Source organism: Tachyglossus aculeatus, chromosome 1 (genome assembly GCF_015852505.1).
Source record: "Tachyglossus aculeatus isolate mTacAcu1 chromosome 1, mTacAcu1.pri, whole genome shotgun sequence".
NCBI lineage: Eukaryota > Metazoa > Chordata > Mammalia > Monotremata > Tachyglossidae > Tachyglossus > Tachyglossus aculeatus.
In genome coordinates, this window is record NC_052066.1 from 78,490,883 (window position 1) to 78,515,139 (window position 24,257).

Sequence of the window (24,257 nt, forward strand, 5' to 3'; positions counted from 1 at the left end):
TCATATATTTTAGTTACCATTGATGTTGATTTACATAACCACTGCTGGGCTCAGTTGCCAGGACTGTGTGTGTGTGTGTGTGTCTGTCTGTCTGTCTGTCTGTCTGTCTCTCTCTCTCTCTCTCTCTCTCTCTCTCTCTCCCTCTCTCCCTCCCTCCCACTGATCCCATATGTCGGGTTCCTCCAGTCCAGCATAGCCTGGTCCACTCACACTGTTGCTGTGAAGTCTTGTGCCTTTCACATCCTAAGAAACTCCAGAAACCCTCAAATGTCTCTCCAACTCCTCCCCTCACTTCCCAGCTCATCAAAGAGTTCTGTGTGATTTGCAAGTTCCTCCTTTCTAGAAGCGGTGATATCGGAAGGTCTTTTTTAGAGGAAATCCTTTCTTTGGTAAATGGAAACCTTTGGATGACGGAATGCCATTGTCTTTTGGTTGGGAGAGCCTCATTTTGATGATAGTGTGCGAAAACCCCTGAGATGTACCTTCTTCTGTTGGTGATGCAAAGAGTCAAGTTTCTAGGTACAGGTCACTCCAGAACTGACCAAATTGTCTGCCCTGGCCTTGGTTCACTGCTGGTCTTCCGTATTCTGCCGTGGGCACATTGTGTACCCAGGGGCCCCCTGGGAATGTATTACAAGTTTCAGTGTTTCCTGTAGAGTTCAGAAATGTGTGGACTGAGTTTCACTGCAGGAGCAACAGCTCAAGGTTAAGGCTGTTTTTGTCATTCATATACAAAATGTACATCCACCCCTTTACCTTTGAATAGCGAGGGCAGTCCATTTCTGGCCAACCATTCTCACTGCTTTCTCGCCTCAGTGAAGCTTTTAGAAAAATACAGTAAAGCCCCGAGAATTCTACCTTTGCCTTGGAATTCTGTAGTCTGAAGGTTATTTTTGGTTCCTTCAACTTACAGTATATGAGGAAATCCAGTTCTGACCAAATGGAGGTGGTCAAGGATTTCAAGCACTCAATCACCTTGCCCCCATTCACCTCACCTTGCTACTCTCCTGTTACCACCCAGCCCGCACACTTCGCTCCTCTAACGCTAACCTTCTCACTGTGCCTCGATCTCACCTATCTCACCAATGACCCCTCGCCAACCTCCTGCCTCTGGCCTGGAACACCCCCCCCCCCCCACCCCCCAAGTCCGACAGACAATTGCCCTGACCCCTTCAAAGCCTATTGAAGGCACGCCTCCTCCAAGAGGCCTTCTCTGAATAAGCCCCCTTTTCCTCTTCTCCCACTCCTTTCTGCGTCGCCCTGACTTACTCCCTTTGTTAATAATAATAATAAGAAGAATGTTGGTATTTGTTAAGTGCTTACTATGTGCCAAGCACTGTTCTAAACGCTGGGAGGATACAAGGTAATTAAGGTTGTCCCACATGGGGCTCACAATCTTCATCCCCATTTTCCAGATGAGGGAACTGAGGCCCAGAGAAGTGAAGTGACTTGCCCAAAGTCACACAGCAGACAAGTGGCCAAGCCGGGATTAGAACCCATGACCTCTGACTCCCAAGCCCGGGTTGTTTCCACTGAGCCACACTGCTTCCCGCTTTGTTCTTCCCCCTCCAAGCCCCAGAGCACTTACACACATATCTGTAATTTATTTATCTATATTAGTGTCTGTGTCATCATCATCATCAATCGTATTTATTGAGCGCTTACTATGTGCAGAGCACTGTACTAAGCGCTTGGGAAGTACAAATTACTTCCCAAATTACTGTGTCCCCCCCATCTAGACTGCAAGCTCGTTGGGCGTCAGGGGATGCATCTGTTTATAGTTGTATTTTACTCTCCCAAGCGCTTAGTACAGAGTTCTGCACACAGTAAGTGCTCAATAATTACAGTGGAATGAATGAATAAGAGTAAAATCAGCCTCTGGAGGTTTTGCATCTGTTTTGTGCATCTTTGTTTTCATATTTCCCTTGTATCCTGGGGCAACATACTGGGAGGATATACTGACTAAGACAGGTGAGTAAAGCTGAATCAGACAGGATTGCTGCTGTTAAAACAATTAGGCACTTTAATTCCGCTGAACTCCATCTTAAAAATAATTCCATAAAAACCTGCCTGCCCTTCCCGGCCCCTGACATTTTGCCCCCTTGGTATGCAAGAGGGCAGGGCTCACCCTGTGGTATTCCTGCTCAATCCATGGCATTTATTGAGTATGTACCGTGTGCAGAAGGCTTAGTAAAGGGAAAGAATGTACACAGGAGCAGGTGTGTAGTGGCACATAGGGTGTGAGTATCGTCTTCCTCTAGACTGTAAGCTCCTTGAGGGCAGGGATCATATCTACCAACCCTGTTATATTTGACTCTCCCAAGTGCTTAGTACACTGCTCTGCACACAGTAAACATGCAGTAATTGCAGTTGATTGACGGATTCAGCTGGTGACACACTTAAGTCCATGCTCATTCCAAGTGGCACCAGACCCCAAGCTGCAGCCTTGCTGGTTATGGATCTTTGACGAGTCCCGAGGCCAGCAGTGGTGGCCAAGTTCCAGGTTCAAATCTCTAGGTTCCAGGTGCTCTGCCAGGGAAGGGGAGAGAACGTTGAGGTTGGATTATCCAGTGAATCCTGGATCAAGAACCGCAGCAGATCCCGGAATCGAGAGGAACTGAGATCCTACTGTAAACCTAGGGGACCACAGTGGATTTGAAACCTCGCTGTCTTAAATGGTGATTTTTTTAAGACACGGAGTCCTGTGCCTTATTCTTAGAAGTTGAGTCATCGTGTATTTTTTTTGCTTTCACCTTCACTCTTTCATCTTCTGACTAGTGCTGTGTAGCGCAGTTATAAAGAGGCTATGATTTTATTTGGAGTAATGTGTGTCATCGCCTTCATTCCTACAGGGAACAAAGACATGCGATGCCATGGTTTTTAATCATCCTTCGATCAAGAAGTTTTTGGAATCTCCGTCGAGATCATCATCTCCCGCGAATCAGAGGTCTGAAACGCCTTCCGCTAACCATTCAGAAAGTGACTCGTTATCTCAGCACAATGACTTCTTATCTGAGAAAGACAACAATAGCAACCTGGAGATGGAAGAGAGGCTGTCAAATAATGTGGAACAGAGGCTGGGCCGGAATATTGGACAGGTACAGTTAAGCCCGAGGGCTGCAGTGACTGCTCTTTGGCTAGTTCCTCTGCCAACGTGAACTGACCGGAAATCAATTCTACAAGCTATCTGTAACGAGGTGTATATTTAACCAGTCAACAACCTATATGAGTCGGTCTTTTCGGCTTCTGCATTGGTTTTCTGGCCCTTTCTGCATCTCTGTCAATGATCTGTAAAGCTGGCCTCATTGTACAGTCTTTCCAGTGGGATCAGTGATAAAAATTATGGTAATTGTTAAGTGCTCACTCTGTGCCATTACCTGTACTAAGTGCTGGGGTTAGAGAAAAGAGAGGTTGGACACAGTCCCTGTCCCACATGGGGCTCCCCATCTAAGAAGAAGGGAGGAGGATTGAATCCCCATTTTACAGATGAGGGCACAGTGAAGTGAAGTGACTTTTCCAAGGTCACACAGCAGACAAGACTGTAAGCTTGTTGAGGGAAGGGTATGTGTCTGTTTATTGTTATATTGTACTCTCCCAAGTACGTAGTCCAGTGCTCTGCACACCGTTAAGTGCTCAATAATTAAGATCAAATGAATGATTGAAGTGCTGTGTTGCCTAGTAGAGCACCTTCCTGAGAGTCAGAAGAACCTGGGTTCTAATCCCAGCCCTGCTACTTGTCTGCTATGTGACCTTGGGCAAGTAACTTCCCTTCTGTGCCACAGTTCTCTCAGCTATTGAATGGGGATTAAAACCCTTCTCCCTCCTTCTTTCATAGTCATATTGTCACATTTCAGGCAAACAGCGGAACTGGGTTAAAGAACCTGGGTCTCCTAACTCCCTATTTCATGCTCTTTCACTTGGCCACACTACATCTAGCTTGGTGTAGTGGCCTATTGATTATTATGTACTGTTTGTGACACAAAGTGACCCCTTTCGTTAAAATAGATTTTATAACGCATCATATTCACATTGCAAGAGCAGAACTTTTTCTGAAGTACCTTGCAGGTAAAGGAATAAAATGTTCTTAACTGCTGTGACTGTTGAGTTTTCTAGTATACGTATGGAAGGAGGGTTTATTACTGAAGGTTTGGTTGTGCTCCAAAGTGGGTATTATTGGTTGGACTCTTTTCAGGATCCTTCCAGTGTGACCGGCCCCAACAAAACAGGCCAGAGAAATCCTAGTCTGTCAGGGGAAGAAACATCACGCCTGTTTGTGAAGAAAACAATAGTCGTTGGTAACGTCTCCAAGTGAGTATGAAGTCCCATTTGGCAGCTTCATTTAGGAGGTCACTCTGGTAGAAAGTGCCTAATGTGACTCCAAAACAATGAGTAAGGGCAAGAAGCCCCTCATTTTGCTTGCCGAGTGTTCTTTTCAAAGATTTTGTAGTGGTTTTATGTACTGCTCTGAGGAAGGCTTGAGGTCTTGGGGTGGAAAACAACTTGACAGTTAACAGGTGCTGGGATCACTTTTTAGGCCTTGCTCTCAAGTCTGACCTTTGAAGCCCCACTGGTCTGAACTTCCCCTCATGATAACATTTGTCCAGGGGCCCATGCCCACTGAGGGTGGCGCCCCTGGACCGGAGGGTATGAAAACAGTCGATCAAAGAGCCGCCCTACCCCCTAAATGAAAAGGGCCACTACGCAATGTACCAGATCAGTTTTTCCACAACTTGGTTTCAGAGAGAATTCAGTTTATTGGAAATTAAAACCCCTGAGCTTTTCCATTGACCAGGTGTCAGATTCAGCAGCCAGCACCTGCTTACTGTAAATTTATGTGTTTATGTCAGTGGTTAAGCAGCCGGGGAGAATTTGGAAGGACTTGGTGACATCCCCCTGCCAATCTCCCCACTTCTTTCCTCCTCATATACTTAGGCCCTGAGATGATACCAGTATTTTTGGTTAGTGTGGGGATGATCTATATTTAGAACTAAATTCCAGCTTGAGGATCGTGAAGCCGGGCTTACAGGGGGCAAGGATACACTCCTTCATCTTTGATCAATAAAATGTGAGCTCTTTTGTCCTCTAGTTGCTACACAGTAATTGCCTGCCAGGTGACACAGAGTCGGATTGCAATTCTCAACTTTTCTGCTAAAGTAGGAATCTTTGAATTGGTGCCAACTCATGGTTGTAAGAGAGGTTTAGTGAAGTTAGTGGAGGCAAGTGATTTACACTGGTCAAGATCCCCTCAAAACAGCAAGCTAAGTCAATCAATCAATCAATCAATCGTATTTATTGAGCGCTTACTGTGTGCAGAGCACTGTACTAAGCGCTTGGGAAGTACAAGTTGGCAACATATAGAGATTGTCCCTACCCAACAGTGGGCTCACAGTCTAGAAGGGGGAGACAGAGAACAAAACAAAACATATTAACAAAATAAAATAAATAGAATTGATATGTACAAGTAAAATAAATAAATAAATAGAGTTTAGCAATAAAGCTGAGGTCACATCCCTGGTGTTGTATTCATATTGAGATGGGCTAATTGGCCAATGGTCTAATCCAAGGGACCCAGGCTGTCAAGCGACATTAGAGGCAAATTTCCCTCCTAGACCCATAATTCTGGTATGTGTTGAGTCCTTACTCTGTACTACGTACTGCGGTAGATACAAGATAATCAGTTCCCACATGGCATTCACCGTCTAAATAGAAGGGAGACCGTTTTGCAGATTCTGTACATGAGGGATCTGAGGCACAGAGAAGTTAAGTGACTTTCCAAAGGTCACAGAGCAGGTAAGTGGCAGTGCTGGGATTAGAAGCCAGGTCCTCTGTCTCTCCAGCCTGTGATCTTTCCACTAGATCACACTGCTTTACATTTCCATCCGTCCATTTTCTTGCCTTAATCGTAGCCAGCACTCAGCCTTGAAATTTCCGTTTGAAGACCTTTCTTTAGCTATCATGGCTGCCCCCGGGATAGCAAACTTTGCTCCATATAGTATCATAAACTGCCTCCCAGTGGCCCAGGATCTGTGATTTTTGAGAACTTCATGTCAAGTCAAAATCAGCATACATTTTGTGCAATAATTGCTTTAGATCTTTGATTTATTTGAAAGAGTCACGGAAACCCAGAAGAATATAAACATATGAATGTAAACAGCCTAGCAAGTAGCCCCTACTCTGAGGGTGAATAATTTGTGTCAAAGGCCTACCGATGGATTTTAGGTATGCATTTGATACTTCTCCATTTTGATAGGGAGAACTAAACACTCATTTTCAAGGCTAGTTTAGTGGTAGCCAAACTGGTTCCTGAAAAGAAAGACATTTTTTAAGAGTAGATTGGTTGTTAAAAGGTGGGTTGGTAAAATAAAGGTTCATTCCAATTGTACTTTTACTAAGGCTTCCCAGATTTATACTCAATCTCTCTTTGAAAGGGCTGGGATTGGGTCATTTCGTGCATATCATTTAGGTCCTGCTTTTGGGAGTTGGGAGACCTGGACTCCCTCTGGTCTTGGTTTTATGTCCTGAGGTTGCGGTATCCATACTGAAGTTTTGAGAAGGGAAGACCACACAAGGTCTTTGAGTCAGCCAGTCCCAGCAGGGGTCCTGAAAAGCGCTGGCTAAGGAGGCAGTAAAGCTCCCTAGGCAAAAGCCTGCTGGGTTGGGGCACTCCAGGTCTGCTCTAGTTACTCACTCCAGTCAGCCATAACTGCATGAGTCTGTACATATAGGAAGCTTCCCAGCATGTGGCTTCACAGTGTGTCCTGCCCACATCCACCCACTCTCTCATTTCACACCCTGGCCCCCTGAGCCGCATCGTGACCGGCAGGGAAGGGAGAGAGTGAGCTGTATCGGAGTTGACTGCTTTACGTGGGCACCAAGGCTTATTTCTATTGGGAGTTTGCCACTGGAGATTATAAACTTCTTGTGGGCTGGGATCATTTCCGACCAGATCTGTTGTACATTCCCAAGCGCTCAGTACAGTGCTCTGTGCACAATAAGTGCTCAATAAATTCATCTATGCACTTCATTATGTGACCTTTGGACACTTAATATTTGCCCCAACCCTACAGCGTGCACGCGCACACACACACACGCGTGTATATATACACGTGTTTGTGTGTATACATGTATATATATTACAAATTATTCATATTAATGTCTGTCCCCCCCCCCCCCCCACCGCCCGTAGATTCTAAGCCTGTTATAAACAGGAAACATATTTACTAATTTAGTTTTATTGTACCCTCCCAAGTGCTTTGCACATAGTAAGTACTCCATAAATGTCATTGATTGAATAAATTCCATTGATTGAAAAATTGAGAGTTGGGTTCTCATCGCTGTCATCTTTACTTAAGAAACTAACTAATCCTCCTAAGTGAATCTGTAATTGATGGATCTGTTTCTTCCAGGTACATTCCTCCCGATAAGAGGGAAGAAAATGACCAGTCAACACATAAGTGGATGGTGTATGTCCGAGGGTCCCGAAGAGAGCCCAGTATCAATCATTTTGTCAAGAAAGTTTGGTTCTTTCTTCATCCCAGTTATAAACCCAATGACCTTGTGGAAGTCAGGTAAAAGATGTCATATTTTTGATGCCTTTTCAAGTGGAAAAAACCCATTAGGTGATCAGCTACTCACTTCTTGTAAGTAATTGCCCCACTGAGAAGCAGTGTGGCATAATGGAAAGAGAGCTGGCCTGGGAATCAGGTATTCCAGTCCCGACTCTGCTACTTGCCTGCTAGGTGAACTTGGGCAAGTTCCTTAACTTCTCTGTGTGTCAGTTTCCTCATCTATAAAATGGGGATTTAATATCACTTGTTCTCCCTCCTTCTTTGCATTGTGAACCTCATGTGGGATAGGGACTGTACTGTACCAGATTATCCTGTATCCACCCCAACCCTTAACATATAGTAAATGATCAATGAATACACTTATCGTTTTACTACTGGGCAGGGGCTATTTCTTTCTGGCTGATTTGTACCATGCTGATTATGCTGACACCTATTATTGTTATTATTATCGTGGTATTAGTTATGTGCTTACTGCGTGGCAAGTATTACTCAGCACTGGGGTAAGTACAATTTTATCAGGTGGGACACAGTCCCTGTTCCACATGGGACTCACAGTCTAAGATAATGTTCTTTGACATCTTCAGTTGAAGTATGTCTTTTGAATAACTAGGAGTTATTCCCAGAGCTTTCACAAGACAGACTTCCTGGTGATTGAAGAAACAACTCTTCTTATATAATGTACTCTTCTTATATAATAATGATGGCATTTATTGAGCGCTTACTACATGCAAAGCACTGTTCTAAGTGCTGGGGAGGTTACAAGGTGATTGGTTGTCCCACGGGGGGCTCACAGTCTTTATCCCCATTTTACAGATGAGGTAACTGAGGCATAGAGAAGTTGTGACTTACCCAAAGTCACACAGCTGACAATTGGCGGACCTGGGATTTGAACCCATGACCTCTGACTCCAAAGTCCGTGCTCTTTTCCACTGAGCCACGCTGCTTCTCTATATATAATGTAACCAAGATCATGAGACAAGGGAGCATCAATGGTTCTAGAAGAAAAATGTGTTCTGAGGCAGGTTAGAATTTATGGAATACAAATATTTCAGGGCCTGACATTGGAGAACTTTCCAAAAAAAGTATATTATTCAAAAGTCCTCATAAATAAAGGGGATGCTCTCTACCTTTTCCAAATCTTGGTCTCCTCTATCCTGTCAAATAATCAGCTTCTGGTGTTCTGAAGCTTTAGAAAACTAGAAAATACTCCTGTTTGTGTTAGTGATGATAACTCGGTGCTGAGGTCTATAAAATAGTCATTTTTCATTTCTTTACTGTCTCACCTCTTTGATTTATGGCCTGGAATCCTCTTCCTGAGTCCTGAATTTAGATGGAGTTATTCGTGCTTATTTCTGAGGTTCATAAAGCATTATATATATATGTGATCTGACGCTATCTGACAAATGCTTGAGCTGCCCAAGAGGCAGGGCCTGTTTTGCAACTGTGCTAGAAAACTCTCATTAACCAAATTTTTAGATCAAAACCACAAATTTGTTTCCTCCTTGGCTCTGAACTTTTCACTTTCCATTCCGTACCTGATGAAATGCTGATAAATTCTATTTCTTTGAAAATATCCGTGTTTAACAAGGAGAGAGTCTGAGAAACAGTTTAGCCTAGCATCTTTATTTGGATCCATCTAAAAGTTGTACTCTTGTCCTCTCCCAAGAACTTAGTACAGTACCCTAAGCACAGTAAGTGTTCAGTAAATATCATTGATTGATTTTCTTTCCATCTGAGGTGAGAGCTTTACTGACAGTTGTCTGCTAATCAGTCATTCAGTTGCATTTGAGCGCTGTCTGTGGGCAGAGCAAGTTCTTTAACACTCCTGGTAACGGGAGACAGTGAGTATTGAAATGCTGAAGGATGGGTCCTAATTTGGGGTGTGCAAGACCTGTGAGCACTGCCCCTGGGCCATGGAATGGCAGAAACTGGGCGTGGGGTCGGATCGGTCCCCGAAATCCCTTTTCCAGCTCCCTTCCGGCCAGATTAGTGCCCTTCTGGACCAACTAGTCCCTGTGATGTTGCCATGGTTGTTTTTAGACTTCGGGATTGCAGGTGGGCTTCAAGTTCTGGCAACCATCGGGGACAACCCTTCATGCGTTTTGTTAGGTGCTTGGGTGGCCGGTCAGCTGTCCATCCCACCCCGAAATGAGGGTCCAGTCATGACCGCTTCTCTGCCGCTAACCTCCACTGTACCTCGTTCTCACCTGTCCTGCCGGCAACCCCCAGCCCACGTCCTCCCCCTGGCCTGGAATGCCCTCCCTCCGCACATCTGCCAAGCTAGCTCTCTTTCTCCCTTCAAAGCCCTACTGAGAGCTCACCTCCTCTGGGAGGCCTTCCCAGACTGAGCCCCCTTTTTCCTCTACTCCTCCATCCCCCCCGCCCTACCTCCTTCCCCTCCCCAAAGCACTTGTATATATTTGTACAGATTTATCACTCTATTTTACTGTGCTTTGCACATAGTAAGCGCTTAATAAATGCCATTATTATTATTATTATTTACTATTCTATCTATTTTGTTAATGATGTGCATATAGCTTTAATTCTATTTGTTTTGACTATTTTGACACCTGTCTACATGTTTTGTTTTGTTGTCTGTCTCCCCCTTCTAGACTGTGAGCCCGTTGTTGGGTAGGGACCATTTCTGTTGCCGATCTGTACTTCCCAAGTGCTTAGTACAGTGCTGTGCACACAGTAAGCGCTCAATAATACGAATGAATGAATGAGTGAATGGCTCTGAGCCTCGGAATAGACTTGGGCTGGGCCAGGGTTTTCATCTATACCAGACGCTTCCAGGGTTGCTCCAAGAGTCAGGATCTAGATGACTAAAGATCCCTGCTCCAGTTCCAAGCCCACGCTGGTCTGAATGACTCTGGGATATCCGAGTGGATCCACAAATTAACAAAGGTTTCTCCAGCTCTGAAACTCATCTGAACCCAGAGATTGTAGAGTATGGAGTTAATGGGCCAGGGGCACGGATGGCCCTCAGGGTTGGGGGGGTGTTGGGCTGTGTCTTGTGAGTTTGGTTTGGCTTTTCTGCCCTATAGAGGAAATTAACACGGTTTGCTGCCTTACTGTAGAGTTGAAGTAACTGCTGCTACTCCACTTTTCCTTTGCAGAGCAACTAACACTCAGATGTCTTAGAATCTCACCTGCCCAGGAATCCATTTTTTAATCACTGGGGGTGATTTAGCTTTTCACTCATACAGATTTCCTTATCCACCCAACAGCCATTTTGTAAGCCCAGTCATGGCACCCTCTTGGCTACTGTGGTTTCTCAACTACCGTGAGAGAGTCCAAAATGCATTTTCCAATTCAGAGCTTTGGGGCATAGTGTTCCCTCCATATGTGACTCAGTGGATTAGATCTCTTTGAGAGGAGAGGAGCATTTGGGGGTTTTCAGTGTTCTGTAGACTAAAATTGTTAATATCTTCTTTTCCCCAGGGAGCCACCTTTTCATCTGACCAGGAGGGGTTGGGGAGAATTTCCCGTCAGGGTTCAAATCCACTTTAAGGATAACCAGAACAAGCGGATAGATATCATACATAATTTGAAGGTATGGTAGCAGTGATCAGTCTCCTCATTGGTCTCCTTGGGAAACGTGGAATCAGTTTTGCGTTGATTCAAGTTTGTATCCATTATTTATAGTGTTGTGACAGAAGTGAAAGGGTCTAGTGGGAAGAGGCACTACTAGTGCACTGCAATCTCAGGATTGAGCATAGGACAGGACTTTTGACCTTTTTCAGGTGAGAGTGCTCAGTAAGGAGCCTCCATTTTGTGTGAGCGTGAATAATAATTTGATATATGAGAAGCACCGTGGCCCAGTGGCAAGGACACGGGCTTGGGAGTCAGAGGTCATGGGTTCTAATCCTGGACCTGCCATATGTCTGCTGTGTGACCTTGGGCAAGTCACTTAACTTCTCTGAGCCTCAGTTATCTCATCTGTAAAATGGGGATTAAGACTGTGAGCACATGGGACAACCTGATCACCTTGTATCCCCCCCCAGCGCTTAGAACAGTGCTTTGCACATAGTAAGTGCTTAACAAATGCCATCATTATTATTTGACCTTTTATGGGTGTAGACAATTCAGTGTTTGCTGTTCCCTAAATTCCACCACAGCAATATGAGGGGACATTCATTAAAGTTTAAAGATGCTTTGATTTAAAACAAATTAAAGGAAGTACTTTTTTTCATCCATTAAGTGGCAGTTATATGGAGTTCTTTGCCATGGGCTATTGGTGCAAGGTGAAAATATCATAGGTTTAAGAAGGGCATGGGAAGATTTGTTCATGGTCGAATGCTAAATAGTACAGCTGTAGCCATCATTTTGGCTCTCAAGGAGGGCAACCACCACAAGCTTCTTCTATGTATTTATCCTCTGTCTTGGAGACAGTGCTGGGTTCAGATGAGATCATCAAATCAGTATTCTGCAAAGCCTTTCCTGGCATTAACTGCAGCCTTGATCTCCCAAACTCTGAGGGAGAACGAGTCAGTCTGCTAAAGGACAGTTGGAACATTTTTTGGAGTTTTATGACCACCATTTTAAAAAGGGCTGTTGCTATTACTTACCTAAGAAGATAAATCAGTTGGTAGCTTGGCAAAATGATGTTGCTTTGGGTTCACATCAGCTTCTGCCTTAAATCAAAATTTTGACATCCTCTAAAGAAGAAAATGGGTTCCGAGAAAAGATGCTTTGGTGTGGGATTTCTGGTGGGACCCGAGGACTTATATGGGTTCCGTGTAAGAAGGCTGCTGTTGAGGTGTGGGTGATGTGCTACTGTAATCTAGATCTTTCTAAATGAATGCACAGATGTGTTTTTTCATCATGGTATTCTCCCTTTCTGTCGTCCCACAGCTGGATAGAACATACACTGGTTTGCAGACCCTTGGTGCAGAAACGGTAGGCTTTTGCTGATCCAGCTGCTAAATGAAGCTTGGCCCTGGGAGTCAGAAGGACGTGGGTTCTAATCTCAGCTCTGCCACTTGTCTGCTCTGTGACCTTTGGCAAATCACTTCACTTCTCTGAGCCTCAGTTACCTCCTCTTTAAAATGGGGATTGAGACTGTGAGCCCCATGTGGGACAGGGACTGTGTACAACCTGATTCCCTTGTGTCTACCCCGGCGTTTAGAACAGTGCCTGGCACCGGAATTGTAAGTGCTTAATAATAATAATGGCATTTATTAAGCGCTTACTATGTGCCAAGCACTGTTCTAAGCACTGGGGTGGTTACAAGGTGATCAGGTTGTCCCACGGGGGGCTCACAGTCTTCATCCCCATTTTACAGATGAGGGAACTGAGGCCCAGAGAAGTGAAGTGACTTGCACAAAGTCAAAGCTTAACTAATTACCTGTGGAAAAAAATGGATGTGAGTTAAGGCTTTTAGTTTCTTCTTTGATATTCCCAAGATGAAAAGCCACTGAGTTAAAGCAGTGTCAAGGCAACTATAATAGGACAGTTAAATCAGATGCCTCTTCAGTAAACTAAATTCTGTTTGGGAGAGTCTGGTGTGCTAAATTTACTTTATCCAGATTTAGGTGGTTACTCTTGTTATGGTACTTGGCATCAGGCTCTATTCCCAGCTCTACCACCCCCTTACTGAGTGACCCTTGGCAATCCACTTAACCTTTGGGCCACAGTTTTCTCATCTTTTAAGTAAAGCTAATACCTATTTTCTCCCTTGTTTCGGGGATGTGGCAAAGGTGATTGAGGAAGCTTTCGTAACAAAGAATCGTGCTGTAATAATAATGATAGTAATAATAGTATCGGTAGTAGTAATTGTGGTATTTAAGTGCTCTCTACATGCCAAGCAGTGTCTTAAATACTGGGGTAGACTCAGTCCAGTCAGATCAGGCAAAATCTCTGTCCCACACAGGGCTCACAGTTTAAGGGGGTAGGGAGGCCAGGAATTTAAACTCCAGTCTGCAAGAAAGAAAATGGAGGCAGAAAGAAGTTAAGTGACTTGGCTGTGATCATGCAGCAGGCAAGTGGTGGAGCTGGAACTAGAACCCACATCATCTGACTCCCAGTCTTTACTCTTCCCAATGGACCATGCTGCTTCTCTACCTCTCATAAATGATAAGGAGTATTTCTATCACTATAAACTCGCTATTTCCTGGCAGTTGAAAACACTCATATGAATTCCCTTGTCTTTTGATTTGTATGCTCAAAATGGCTCTGTAGATTTCCATTGCAGCTCTCCTTTCCTCTTACTATAGACTTTTCAGGGGATGTAGTTCTACCATCAATCAATCAGTGGCATTTTTTGAGCGCTTACTTTGTGCAGTGCACTGAATTAAGCACTTAGGAGAGTACAATACAACAGAGTTGGTAGATATATGAAGCAGCATGGCGGGGTTGATAGAGCACAGGCCTGGGAATCACCACTTGTCTGCTCCGTGACCTTGGGCAAGTCACTTCACTTCTCTGTGCCTCAGTGACCTCATCTGTAAAATGATAGTTGAGACTGTGAGCCCCACAAGGGATGGGGACTGTGTCGACCCCTTCGCTTAGTGCAGTGTGTGGCACATAGTAAGTGCTTAACAAATGCCATCGTCATCATTAGTATTGTTGTTACTAGAGGATCCTTCCCTTGAGGCTCCAGAGGAGCATTCATTTCTCTCCAGTCTCCCCAGCCAGGTCTGTGCCACAGTCTTGGCTCTTAGTTTGCTTCCTTCTCAGAGGACCGGTGTCCCCTCGGGCTGGGATCACCCGGTCAGCCTCAGCACCCTTCAGGAGCTACAGTCTGTTAATCAGTCAATAGTATTTATTTAGTGCTCACCGTGTGCAGAACACTGTACTAAGCACTTGGGAGAGTACAGTACAGCAGAGTTGGTCATCATGTTCCCTCTCCCCACAATAAGCTGATAGTCTAGAGGATTGTTTGTTATCGGTCAATCAATGACATCTTTTGAACGCTACCTGTGTGCAGTGCTCGGGAGAGTACAGTGGAACAGAGTTGATAGACACATTCTCTGCCCACAAGGATCTTCCAGTCTGCAAATCTTGGAAAATGGCTTCATTCCCCTCGATTTTCCTCTCCCTCAGGCTTGGGACTGGAGGAGGGATTTGGGGGCAGAAAGCAATTTGAGCAACTCAGCCAACAATAATAATAATAATAATAATAATAGTAATAACTGTGTTATTCATTTAGCGCTTACTGTGTGCCGAGCACTCTTCTAAGCACTGGGGTAGATACAAGGTGATCAGGTTAGACACATTCCCTGTCCCACATGGGGCTCCCACTCTTAATTCCCATTTTACAGTGAGGGAATGGAGGCCCAGAGAAGTGAAGGAACTTGCCCAAGGTTAGCAAGCAGACAAGTGGTGGAGCTGGGATGAGAAGCCATGTCATGTAACTCCCAGGCCCATTGTCTTTCCGCTGATCTGCGCCGAAGCGCTCTGTGACCCCGGGCAGTCCAGCAGTAACTCCGGGGCCCCGGGAGGTCACGGCTCAGCCTTTGGAGACCGTCAGAGCTGAGCTCTCCCCAGTGTCCCTGGGCCGTGGCCAGACGGGCCACAGTCAGGCCTGCCTTCGTTGCGCTCCCCAAGGGAGAAGTAAGGACACCTGGGGGCCAACCAGCAGCTGAGCTGGCTGGGTATGTCGGGCTGCATCTGCCAAGCCACCCGAAGCCAAAGCTAAATCTGCCCGACTGTCCCCTGAACCGCAGCCAAAGAGCAAGGGCACTTACAGAGCTCTGCTGAGCCTCCTGACACATGATGGCTTGGCATGACTTCATGGGGCATATGATCTCTTCAGTGGCAACTCCAGGAGCCTTGGTTGGGTGGGCTGGGAGGGGGCCGTGGCTGCCCAATCCCCCCTTGAGCTGTGGCCAAACCGCCCGGGCCCAAGGGGGCTTAGCTCAAGCTTTCTGAAGCCCACCCTGTTGGCTTGGGGCTCAGCAATGGCTGAGCATCCACAGGTCAGACTGGCTGTGGTTCAAGGTGCCTCTTAAGTGTGCTTAGTTCAGCCGGTGGGGATTTGGAACCGAATCTCCTCTTTTTTAGCTCAAACCGGGTTCACATTACACTGTCTTTCTGCAGAACCCAAGTCAAGGAGACCTGCACCGTTCTGTATTTGAGAATGCTAGAGGTGTGTTTTGCATCTCGCTTTTGGGGGTCTCTTGATTTGTTCAACTCTGAAAATTTTTAAAACAACTGACCTCCTATTACAGCCCAGCCCCTTTGCTTCTCTAGCGCCAGCTTGCTCACTGTGTCCTAGTCTCATCCATCTCATCGCTTTTCCACAGCCTCCCCCTAGCCTGGAACTCTCTCCCCCTCCAATTATGCCAGACTACCACTCTCCCCACCTTCAAAGAATTAATAAGTTCACATGTCCTCCAAGAGACCTTCCCCACATAAGCCCTCCTTTCCCCGGCTCCCATCCCTTCTGCGTCATCTACGTACTTGGATCTGTGACCCTTGGGCATTTGATATTCACCCCACCCTCAACCCCACAGCACTTGCGTACACATCTTTCAATTATATTAGTTATTTATTTATATTAATGTCTGTCTCCCCCTTTAGACTGTAAGCTCATTGTGGGCAGGGAACGTGACTGCCAACTCTTGTACTCTCCAAATGCTCTGCGTATAGCAGGTGCTCAATAAATACCATCAACTGATGGATTGAAAAACCTGTCCTATATGAGACTGAACATTTGCTGTTGACTTGACACCTGTCCACATGTTTTGTTTTGTTGTCTGTCTCCCCCTTCTAGATTGTGAGCCCGCGGTTGGGTAGGGACCGTCTCTATATGTTGCCAACTTGTACTTCCCAAGCGCTTAGTACAGTGCTCTGCACACAGTGCTCAATAAATACAATTGAATGAATGAATGAATTTGGTGGAGACTAGGAGTTAGCTTCAGCACTCTGAACACCAGACATAATAATAATGATAACAATAATAATAATAATTCTCTTACTATGAGTGAAGCACTATTCTAAGCACTGGGGAAGATTCATGATGATCAGGTTAGGCACCATCTCTGTCCCACACGTGGGGCTCCCAACATAAGTAGGAGAGAGAGTAGGTGTTGAATCCCTATTTTACAGTTGAGGTAACTGAAGCACAGAGAAGTTCAGTGATTTGCCCAAGGTCACACAGCAGGCACATTGGCAGAGCTGGAATTAGAACTCAGGTCTTCTGACTCCCAGGCCTGTGCTCTTCTAGACCTCGCTGCTCCACTCTAAAGACCCATTTCCTCTCTAAGTAAGAGACCGGCCCTTAATGGCACTACTTGGGCACCTACTGAGTATTAGGCACTGTACTAAGTGGTTGGGAGGGTATGATAGTAGCAAGGCACATGTTCCCTGCCCGTCAGGACATTGTAGTCTAATCAAGGATCTTATAATTTGGTACTTAGCTGGGAATTTGCATTATAGAATGCTGAACATTTCTGTTCATCTCTGGGTATCACTGCATTGTGGGCTCCAAATAGGTCTGGTGTTTGATCTGAATCCCGCCTCGTGAACTAAGCAACTATTTTACTTGGTCACGTGTCCTACCATTTCCACTTTTCTTAGTAACCGCGGAGGAAAAGTGAACATTTGATTGATTCTCAGGCTTGGTTTCCATGCGGTCACCTCACAGTCCAGTCCAGAAATAGCTCTTCATAGCAGAGCATTTTTTGCAGAAATAAGCATATCTTTTGCAGCTAGGGTTTTCCAAAACACTTGTTCGTTGGAAAGTCATTGATATTGTAGTGCTCTGCCCACAGTAAGCGCTGAATAAAGACAAATGATTGATTGTTGCTGTGGCATGATACGGGGTTACAGAAAAAGCTTTCACTCCATTATTCCTGCTGGGCAGGTTCCAAGCTTGGTCTGTGACAACTTTTTCCATTTTAAAATCGATGGTTAAGGTGTTTTTTTTGCCCGAAGGCCAGTGATTGGCTTGACTTTCTCGAGGCCCTATCTAACCCTTGAGTGGAGGTTTCAATGACTTTTGCCTGTTTGATATTTCTTTCAACAGCCACTGTGCTGCTTATTAGGAGTTTATTAATCTGCAGTGCAAATCTGGGCAGTTTGTGGGTGCAAATCTGGCCCCCTCCAAATGTGATCCACCCCAGTATGAACTTATTGTTATTGTCAGCTTCTCTTAGGAGTGGGGTTGCATGCTTGCTTGGCATACATGGCTTCTGTTCTATGAGGTTCCTGACAACGAGCTGGAGTTTTGGGTGTGTCTTAGCAACGAGCTTCAGCCACAGGAATCCTGGCCCAAGTGGTTCCCTGTTCAAAAGCCCCGATGGGATGGGTGGTTCCAGGGCCCATCCCTGGAGAAGATCCCAAGAGCCCTGATGAAGTCTGGACTCTTCCGACCCCTCTTCCCAAGGTCTAGGGGTCCTAGCATTGCTCCCATTCAGCGAGTCAGTGGCATTTAGTGATTAGTTAGTGCGTGCAGAGCTCTGAACTGAGCTTTTGGGAGAGTAAAATACAGTAGAGGCCTTGGACTGATCTCTGCCCTCAGGGTGTTCCAGTCTCTCCCAGAGGCCCCCCACACTGGGAGCCACACCCTACCTTGCTTGGATAGCCCAAAGCAAGTCCCACAAGTCCTTTCCACACCCCTCCGGCAGATCCAGCGTAGCTCAGTGGAAAGAGCACGGGCTTTGGAGTCAGAGGTCATGGGTTCAAATCCCGGCTCCGCCACTTGTCAGCTGTGTGACTTTGGGCAAGTCACTTAACTTCTCTGTGCATCAGTTCCCTCATCTGTATAATGGGGATTAAGACTGTGAGCCCCATGTGGGACAAGCTGATCACCCTGTATCCCCCCCAGCGCTTAGAACAGTGCATTTAGACTGTGAGCCCACTGTTGGGTAGGGACTGTCTCTATATGTTGCCAATTTGTACTTCCCAAGCGCTTAGTACAGTGCTCTGCACACAGTAAGCGCTCAAATACGATTGATGATGATGGTGATGCTTTGCACATAATAAGCGCTTAACAAATACCATCATTATTATTATTATTATTATCCTTTTAGACTGTGAGCCCACTGTTGGGTAGGGACTGTCTCTATATGTTGCCAATTTGTACTTCCCAAGCGCTTAGTACAGTGCTCTGCACATAGTAAGCGCTCAATAAATACGATTGATGATTATCCACAGTTGCCCCACCTGCCTAGATGGGCCAATGGGGTCACCCATCTGCCGGCCAAAGGCCTGGATGCCGAAACCCTTGCTGACACAGTAGGCGGATGGAATACCCATGCGACATTGTATCCAGCTGCCTCATCGTTTCCCAGGATCCCATGTGGTTATAATCCTGCCCTTTGACCCTGCAGGTCGTGGATGTTGAGCTTCACCGCCACTCTCTGGGAGAAGACTTCCTTTATCCTCACTCCGCAGAGTCAGATGTATCCGACATTTCCGCGTCGTTATCTCTACCCATGACCATCCCGGCCCCCGTGAAGTCTTCCTCACCAATAAAGCAGACTCACGAGGCAGTACTTGATGCCTCAGCAGGTAAAGGTAAAGCGACCCTTGGGTTTTTATTTTTATTTTTTTAATCGTGGTGGACCGACTCCTATAACCCTCAATTCGGGTTACTGAGATCAGCGTGAATTTGTGAATTCTCATGCTACTTCCCACACAGCCATCCACCTCATGTAATTGCATCCTGTTGCCGAGCTGTGACTCAAATCATCAATTCTGGTTTCAACATATGTTGGGTATATTGGGTAGTCCTGCCTCTGCAGTTCTGTTGCTCTTTTTCTGGGCAGTCAGCAGTGCTGTAATCAGTCAGTCTAATTGTGTGTAGAGCACTGTACTAAGTGCTTGGGAAAGCACTGTGCATTTAGCTTTAATTCTGTTTGTTCTGATGACTTGACACCTGTCCACATGTTTTGCTTTGTTGTCTGTCTCCTCCTTCTAGACCGTGAGCCCGTGGTTGGGTAGGGACCATCTCTATATGTTGCCAACTTGTACTTCCCAAGCGCTTAGTACAGTGCTATGCGCACAGTAAGCGCTCAATAAATACGATTGAATGAGAGTGCGATGTAATGCCAAGGCTCAGAAAATAGCAGATTTCTTCTCCCCACCCCTCGTCCTTCCTCGTGCTTTCTCTCATGTCTTTTCGGACTGTGCCCTCCAAATTCTTCATTTCAGAGCATGCCTTAAATGGGGAATTGGCTGGAGGAAGAGGGCAAAAGAGGAAATCTTACAAACCGTGGTTTTCTAGAGTGAGCTTGTGATCCATATAAAGTGTGGTTTTCTAGGGTGAGCTTGCGATCCATATTTTTCCTGGCTCAGAGAGAGAGAGAGAGAGAGAGAGAGAGAGAGAGAGCCTTTGAACCAAGATTTGTCGTGAATTGATGTCCTGGGGAAAACAAATAACCTTGTGTGTGTTTAGAAAAACGCAGATGCCAATTTTTAGTTGGCTGCTTCATCTTCTGGCCCAGAAATGCAGTTCTGGGGCCAGGATTTCTTTCAAGCAATTGTCCAGCTCTGCATTTATGGCCTCTCACCTGCCTGCAGTGAACGTCCCCTCTACAGCCTTAATAATTCAGAGTCTTCAGTCTGAGATGAAGCAGCTGAGTGCATTGAGTTCCTTTCCCAGGCGGGTGTTGAAGCTGGCAGTGTTGTCAGGAGGGCTATTTAAGTTTGCTGCATAGTAAGCAGTAATAATAGTAACAACAACATCAAGGGGGAGGGAGTTCCAGACAGGAGGGAGGATGTGAGCAAGAGGTTGACAGCAAGAAGTGAGAATGAGGTAGAGTAAGCTAGCTTTAGAGACCTGAAGCGTGAAAGCTGGATTGTAGTGGGAGGTGATTGAGTTAAAGCCATTGGTCGGGAGTTACTACTTGACTAAGAGGAGAATGAGTGATCATGAGTCTTTGAGAAGTCAGTGGACTTACACAAAAATTGCTATGGAAGAATTATCCAGGCAGCAAAGTGAAGTATGGACTGAGAGGGACCAGGTTGGAGGCAGGGAGGTGCACAAGGAGGCCGATGTGTTAGGACAGGAGGTGACAGGTGCTTGGACCAGCGTATTTGCAGTTTGTTGTGGAGATGTTGTGAAGTAAGAACCAGTGGGATTTGGTGAGGGACAATGTCTAGGTTGAAAGAAAGAGAGGAGGCTGATGGCTTGAGAGATTGAGATGGGGGAGGATGGTGATGTTTCCAGCAGTAATCGGAAAGTTAGAACTAGGGAAGAGAGGGTAAGGGAGGAAAGCAGAGGAGTTTAGTTTTGGCCATGTTCTGTTTGAAGTGGCGATGTCCTGAGTCAGAAGGAAATGTCAGTTTGTAAAGAAAGAGAGAGGCCAGGGCTGGACAAGTAGTTTTGGAATTATCCCCATAGAGATGGTAGTTGAAAATCCTCCTCTGTCTCACTCCCTAAAGTCTTCCCTGCTCCTCTACAGTCACTCCCTCCCCCAGTCCCTTCTTCAACTCTCCCATCCTTTGCAGCAGTATCTCTGGAGGAGATCTCTTGTCTTCTCTCAGAATCCACCCCCTCCATCTGCACATCCGACCCCATCCCTTCACGCCTTATCTGAACACTTGCCTCCTTCCTCCTTTGCTCCCTGACTGCCATCTACAATGGGTCACTCTCCACTGCCTTCAAACATACTCATGATTCCCCTATTCTAAAAAAAAACAAAACCCCTCCTTGACCCCACAGCTCCCTCCAGCGCTCTCTTCATCTTCCTCCCACCATTCCTCTCCAGACTCCTTGATCAAGTTATCTGCTCCTGCTATCTCAAGTTCCTCTCCTCCAGTTCTCTTGACCCCCTCCAATCTGGCTTCTGTCCCCTTCCCTCCACAGAAACCGCCCTTTTGAAGGTCACAAAAACCATCTCCTTTTTGCCAAATCCAGCAGCCTGTACTCCATCTTAATCTTCCTTGACTTCTCAGCTGCCTTCGATACTGTTTACCACCCTTTTCTCCTGGAAATTTTATCAAAACTCTACCTCACTGTCACCGTCCTCTCTTGTTTCTCCTCCTATATCTCTGTCTGCACATTCTCTGTCTCTTTCATGGGCTCCTCTTCTGCCTCCCACTTCCTGACTTCAGGGGTCCCTCAAAGTTCAGTTCTGTTCTCCATTCCTCTATTTACTCCATCCACCCAATCCTTTGGAGAACTTATTTGCTCACATGGCTTCAACCACCACCTTTATGCAGATGATTCCCAAATCTACCTCTCCAGCCCTAATCTCTCTTCCTCTCTGAAATCTCACATTTCCTCAGGCCTTCAAGGCATCTCTACTCGGAGGTCCTTCCGTCACCTCAGACTTAACATGTCCAAAACAGAGCTCCTCATCTTCCCACCAAAGTCCTGTCCTCTCCCTGACTTTTTCCCGTCACTACAGATGGCACCACCATTCTTCCTGTCTCACAAGCCCATAACCTTGGTGTTATCCTTGACTCCTGTCTCTCATTCAACCCAGATATTCAATCTATCACTAAATTCTGTGAGTTCAACCCTCGCAACATTGCTAAAAGCCATCTTTTCCTCTCCATCCAAACTGCTACTACGTTAATCCAAGCACCTATCCTATTCTGCCTTGGTTACCGTATCAGCCTTCTAGCTGACCTCCCTGCCTCCTGTTTCTCCTCATTCCAGACCATACTTCATGCTGTTGCTGGATTGTTTGTCTACAAAAAAGGTCAGGCAGTGTTTCCCCACTCCTTAAGAACCTCTAGTGGTTGCCCATCCACCTCTGCTGCACAGAAACTCCTTACAATTGACTTTAATGCCTTCAGTCACCTTGCCCCCTCCTACCTCACCTTGCTACTCTCGTACTACAACCCAGCCCACACACTTTGCTCTTCTTCTAATAATAATAATAATAATAATAATAATAATAATAATAATAATAATAATAATGACATTTATTAAGTGCTTACTATGTGCAAAGCACTGTACCAAGCGCTGGGGAGATTACAAGGTGGTCCCATGAGGGGCTCACAGTCTTCATCCCCATTTTACAGATGAGGTCACTGAGGCCCAGAGAAGTTAAGTGACTTGCCCAATGTCACACAGGTGACAGTTGGCGGAGTCGAGATTCAAACCCATGACCTCTGACTCCAAAGCCTGTGCTCTTTCCACTGAGCCACGCTGCTTCTGTAATGCCAGCCTACTCACCGTACCTCGATCTTGCCCATCTTGTCGCCAACTTCTCACCCACATCCTACCTCTGGCTTGAAACATCCTCTCAGAGAAGCAGCGTGGCTCAGTGGAAAGAGCCCGGGCTTTGGAGTCAGAGGTCATGGGTTCGAATTCCGACTGCCAGTCGTTAGCTGTGTGACTTTGGTCAAGTCACTTCACTTCTCTGGGCCTCAGTTCCCTCATCTGTAAAATGGGGATTAAGATTTTGAGCCCCCTGTGGGACAACCTGATCACCTTGTAACCTCCACAGTGCTTAGAACAGTGCTTTGCACATAGTAAGTGCTTAATAAATGCCATTATTATTATTATTATATCAGACAGACAGCTACCCTCCCCACTTTCAAAGTCTTATTGAAGGCACATTTCCTTTTAGAGGCCTTCCCTGACTAAGCCCTCATTTCCTCTTTTCCCACTTCCTTCTGCATCACCCAGCCCCACAGCACTTAGGTTCATGTCCATAATTTATTTATTTATATTAATGTTTGCCTCCCCCTCTAGACTGTAAGCTGGCTGTGGCCAGGGGTTGTGTCTGCTATATTGTTGTACTCTCCCAAGTGCTTAGTATAGTGCCCTGCATACAGTAAGTGCTCAACAGATACAATTGTTTGATAGTTGAAGCTGTTGGAACCAGTGAGCTCCCCAGGGGAGTGGGTGTAGATGAAGAATAGAAAGGGACCCAGAATTGAGCTCTGAGAAATCCCCACAATTAGGGCATGGGAGGTGGAGGAAAAGCCAGCTACAGAGACCGAGCAGGATTTCATTCATTCAGTCATATTTGAGTGCTTACTGTGTGCAGAGCTCTGTACTAAGGGCTTGGGAAGTACAATTCGATCACCCATAAAGGTAAGAGGAGAGCTACGAGAGGGTTGTGTCAGAAAAATCAAGGATGTGTAGTGTTTCCAGATGAAGGGGGAGATTCAGAGAGGCTCAAAGACTTGCGAGAGGTGGAGGAGGACTAGGACAGAGTCTTTGAGATTTGGCAAGCAGGACGTTATTGGTGACTTTGAAGAGAACAGTCTCAGTGGAGTGTAGAGGATCAAGGAGGGAATTGGTGGAGAGGAAGTAGGGGCAACGGGGGTAAAAAATCTTTTTAAGGGGGCTGGAGAGGAATGGTAGAAGCGAGAAGGGGCGATAGCCGGATGGTGCAGTGGCATCGAACGAGGAGTTTTTGGAGTAGGAGGTACGTGGGCATACTTGAATGTCTAGCGGAAGGAGTGCTTGAAAGAGCTAGAATATGGCCGTCGGGGCGGGAAGAGTGGGTGCACAAGTGATTTTATAAGGTGTGAAGGGATGGGGTTGGAGGTGTAGTTGAGTGAAAAGATTCCAAAAGCAAATCCTTTACCTGTTTTCCAAGCATTTGTCGTGCTGTACCATAGGATTTTTAAAGAGTACTGTTCTTGTTGTGGGGCTTTCCTCTACCTTTGTATTCTCCAGTTCCCAGAGGGAAGAACCTGTTTTTTTTGTTTGTTTTTGTTATTCATTAAGATGAAAGCAGAAGAATTTCAGCGATGCTACTGGAATTTTTCAGCTCCCAGCTACAAATGTTCAGATAAGTGGTTCAGGTGATTTACTAGTCTGTCTGGTCA

The 24,257-nt window shown here is 45.8% G+C and overlaps 1 protein-coding gene across 4 annotated transcripts in view; it reads left to right on the top strand.

The window, feature by feature from the left end:
• The window catches only part of YEATS2 (YEATS domain containing 2), a 130,293-nt gene that overhangs the window by 40,461 nt on the left and 65,575 nt on the right, over window positions 1-24,257 (top strand). For 3 of the 4 annotated variants that reach the window (XM_038750077.1, XM_038750086.1, XM_038750103.1), the window contains exons 5-10: window positions 2,853-3,098; window positions 4,193-4,308; window positions 7,407-7,568; window positions 11,013-11,124; window positions 12,426-12,470; window positions 18,848-19,034. In XM_038750077.1, coding sequence (XP_038606005.1) covers window positions 2,853-3,098; window positions 4,193-4,308; window positions 7,407-7,568; window positions 11,013-11,124; window positions 12,426-12,470; window positions 18,848-19,034 — 868 coding nt within the window. The remainder of the gene's footprint in view (window positions 1-2,852; window positions 3,099-4,192; window positions 4,309-7,406; window positions 7,569-11,012; window positions 11,125-12,425; window positions 12,471-18,847; window positions 19,035-24,257) is intronic. The other variant, XM_038750094.1, reaches the window with a different exon arrangement.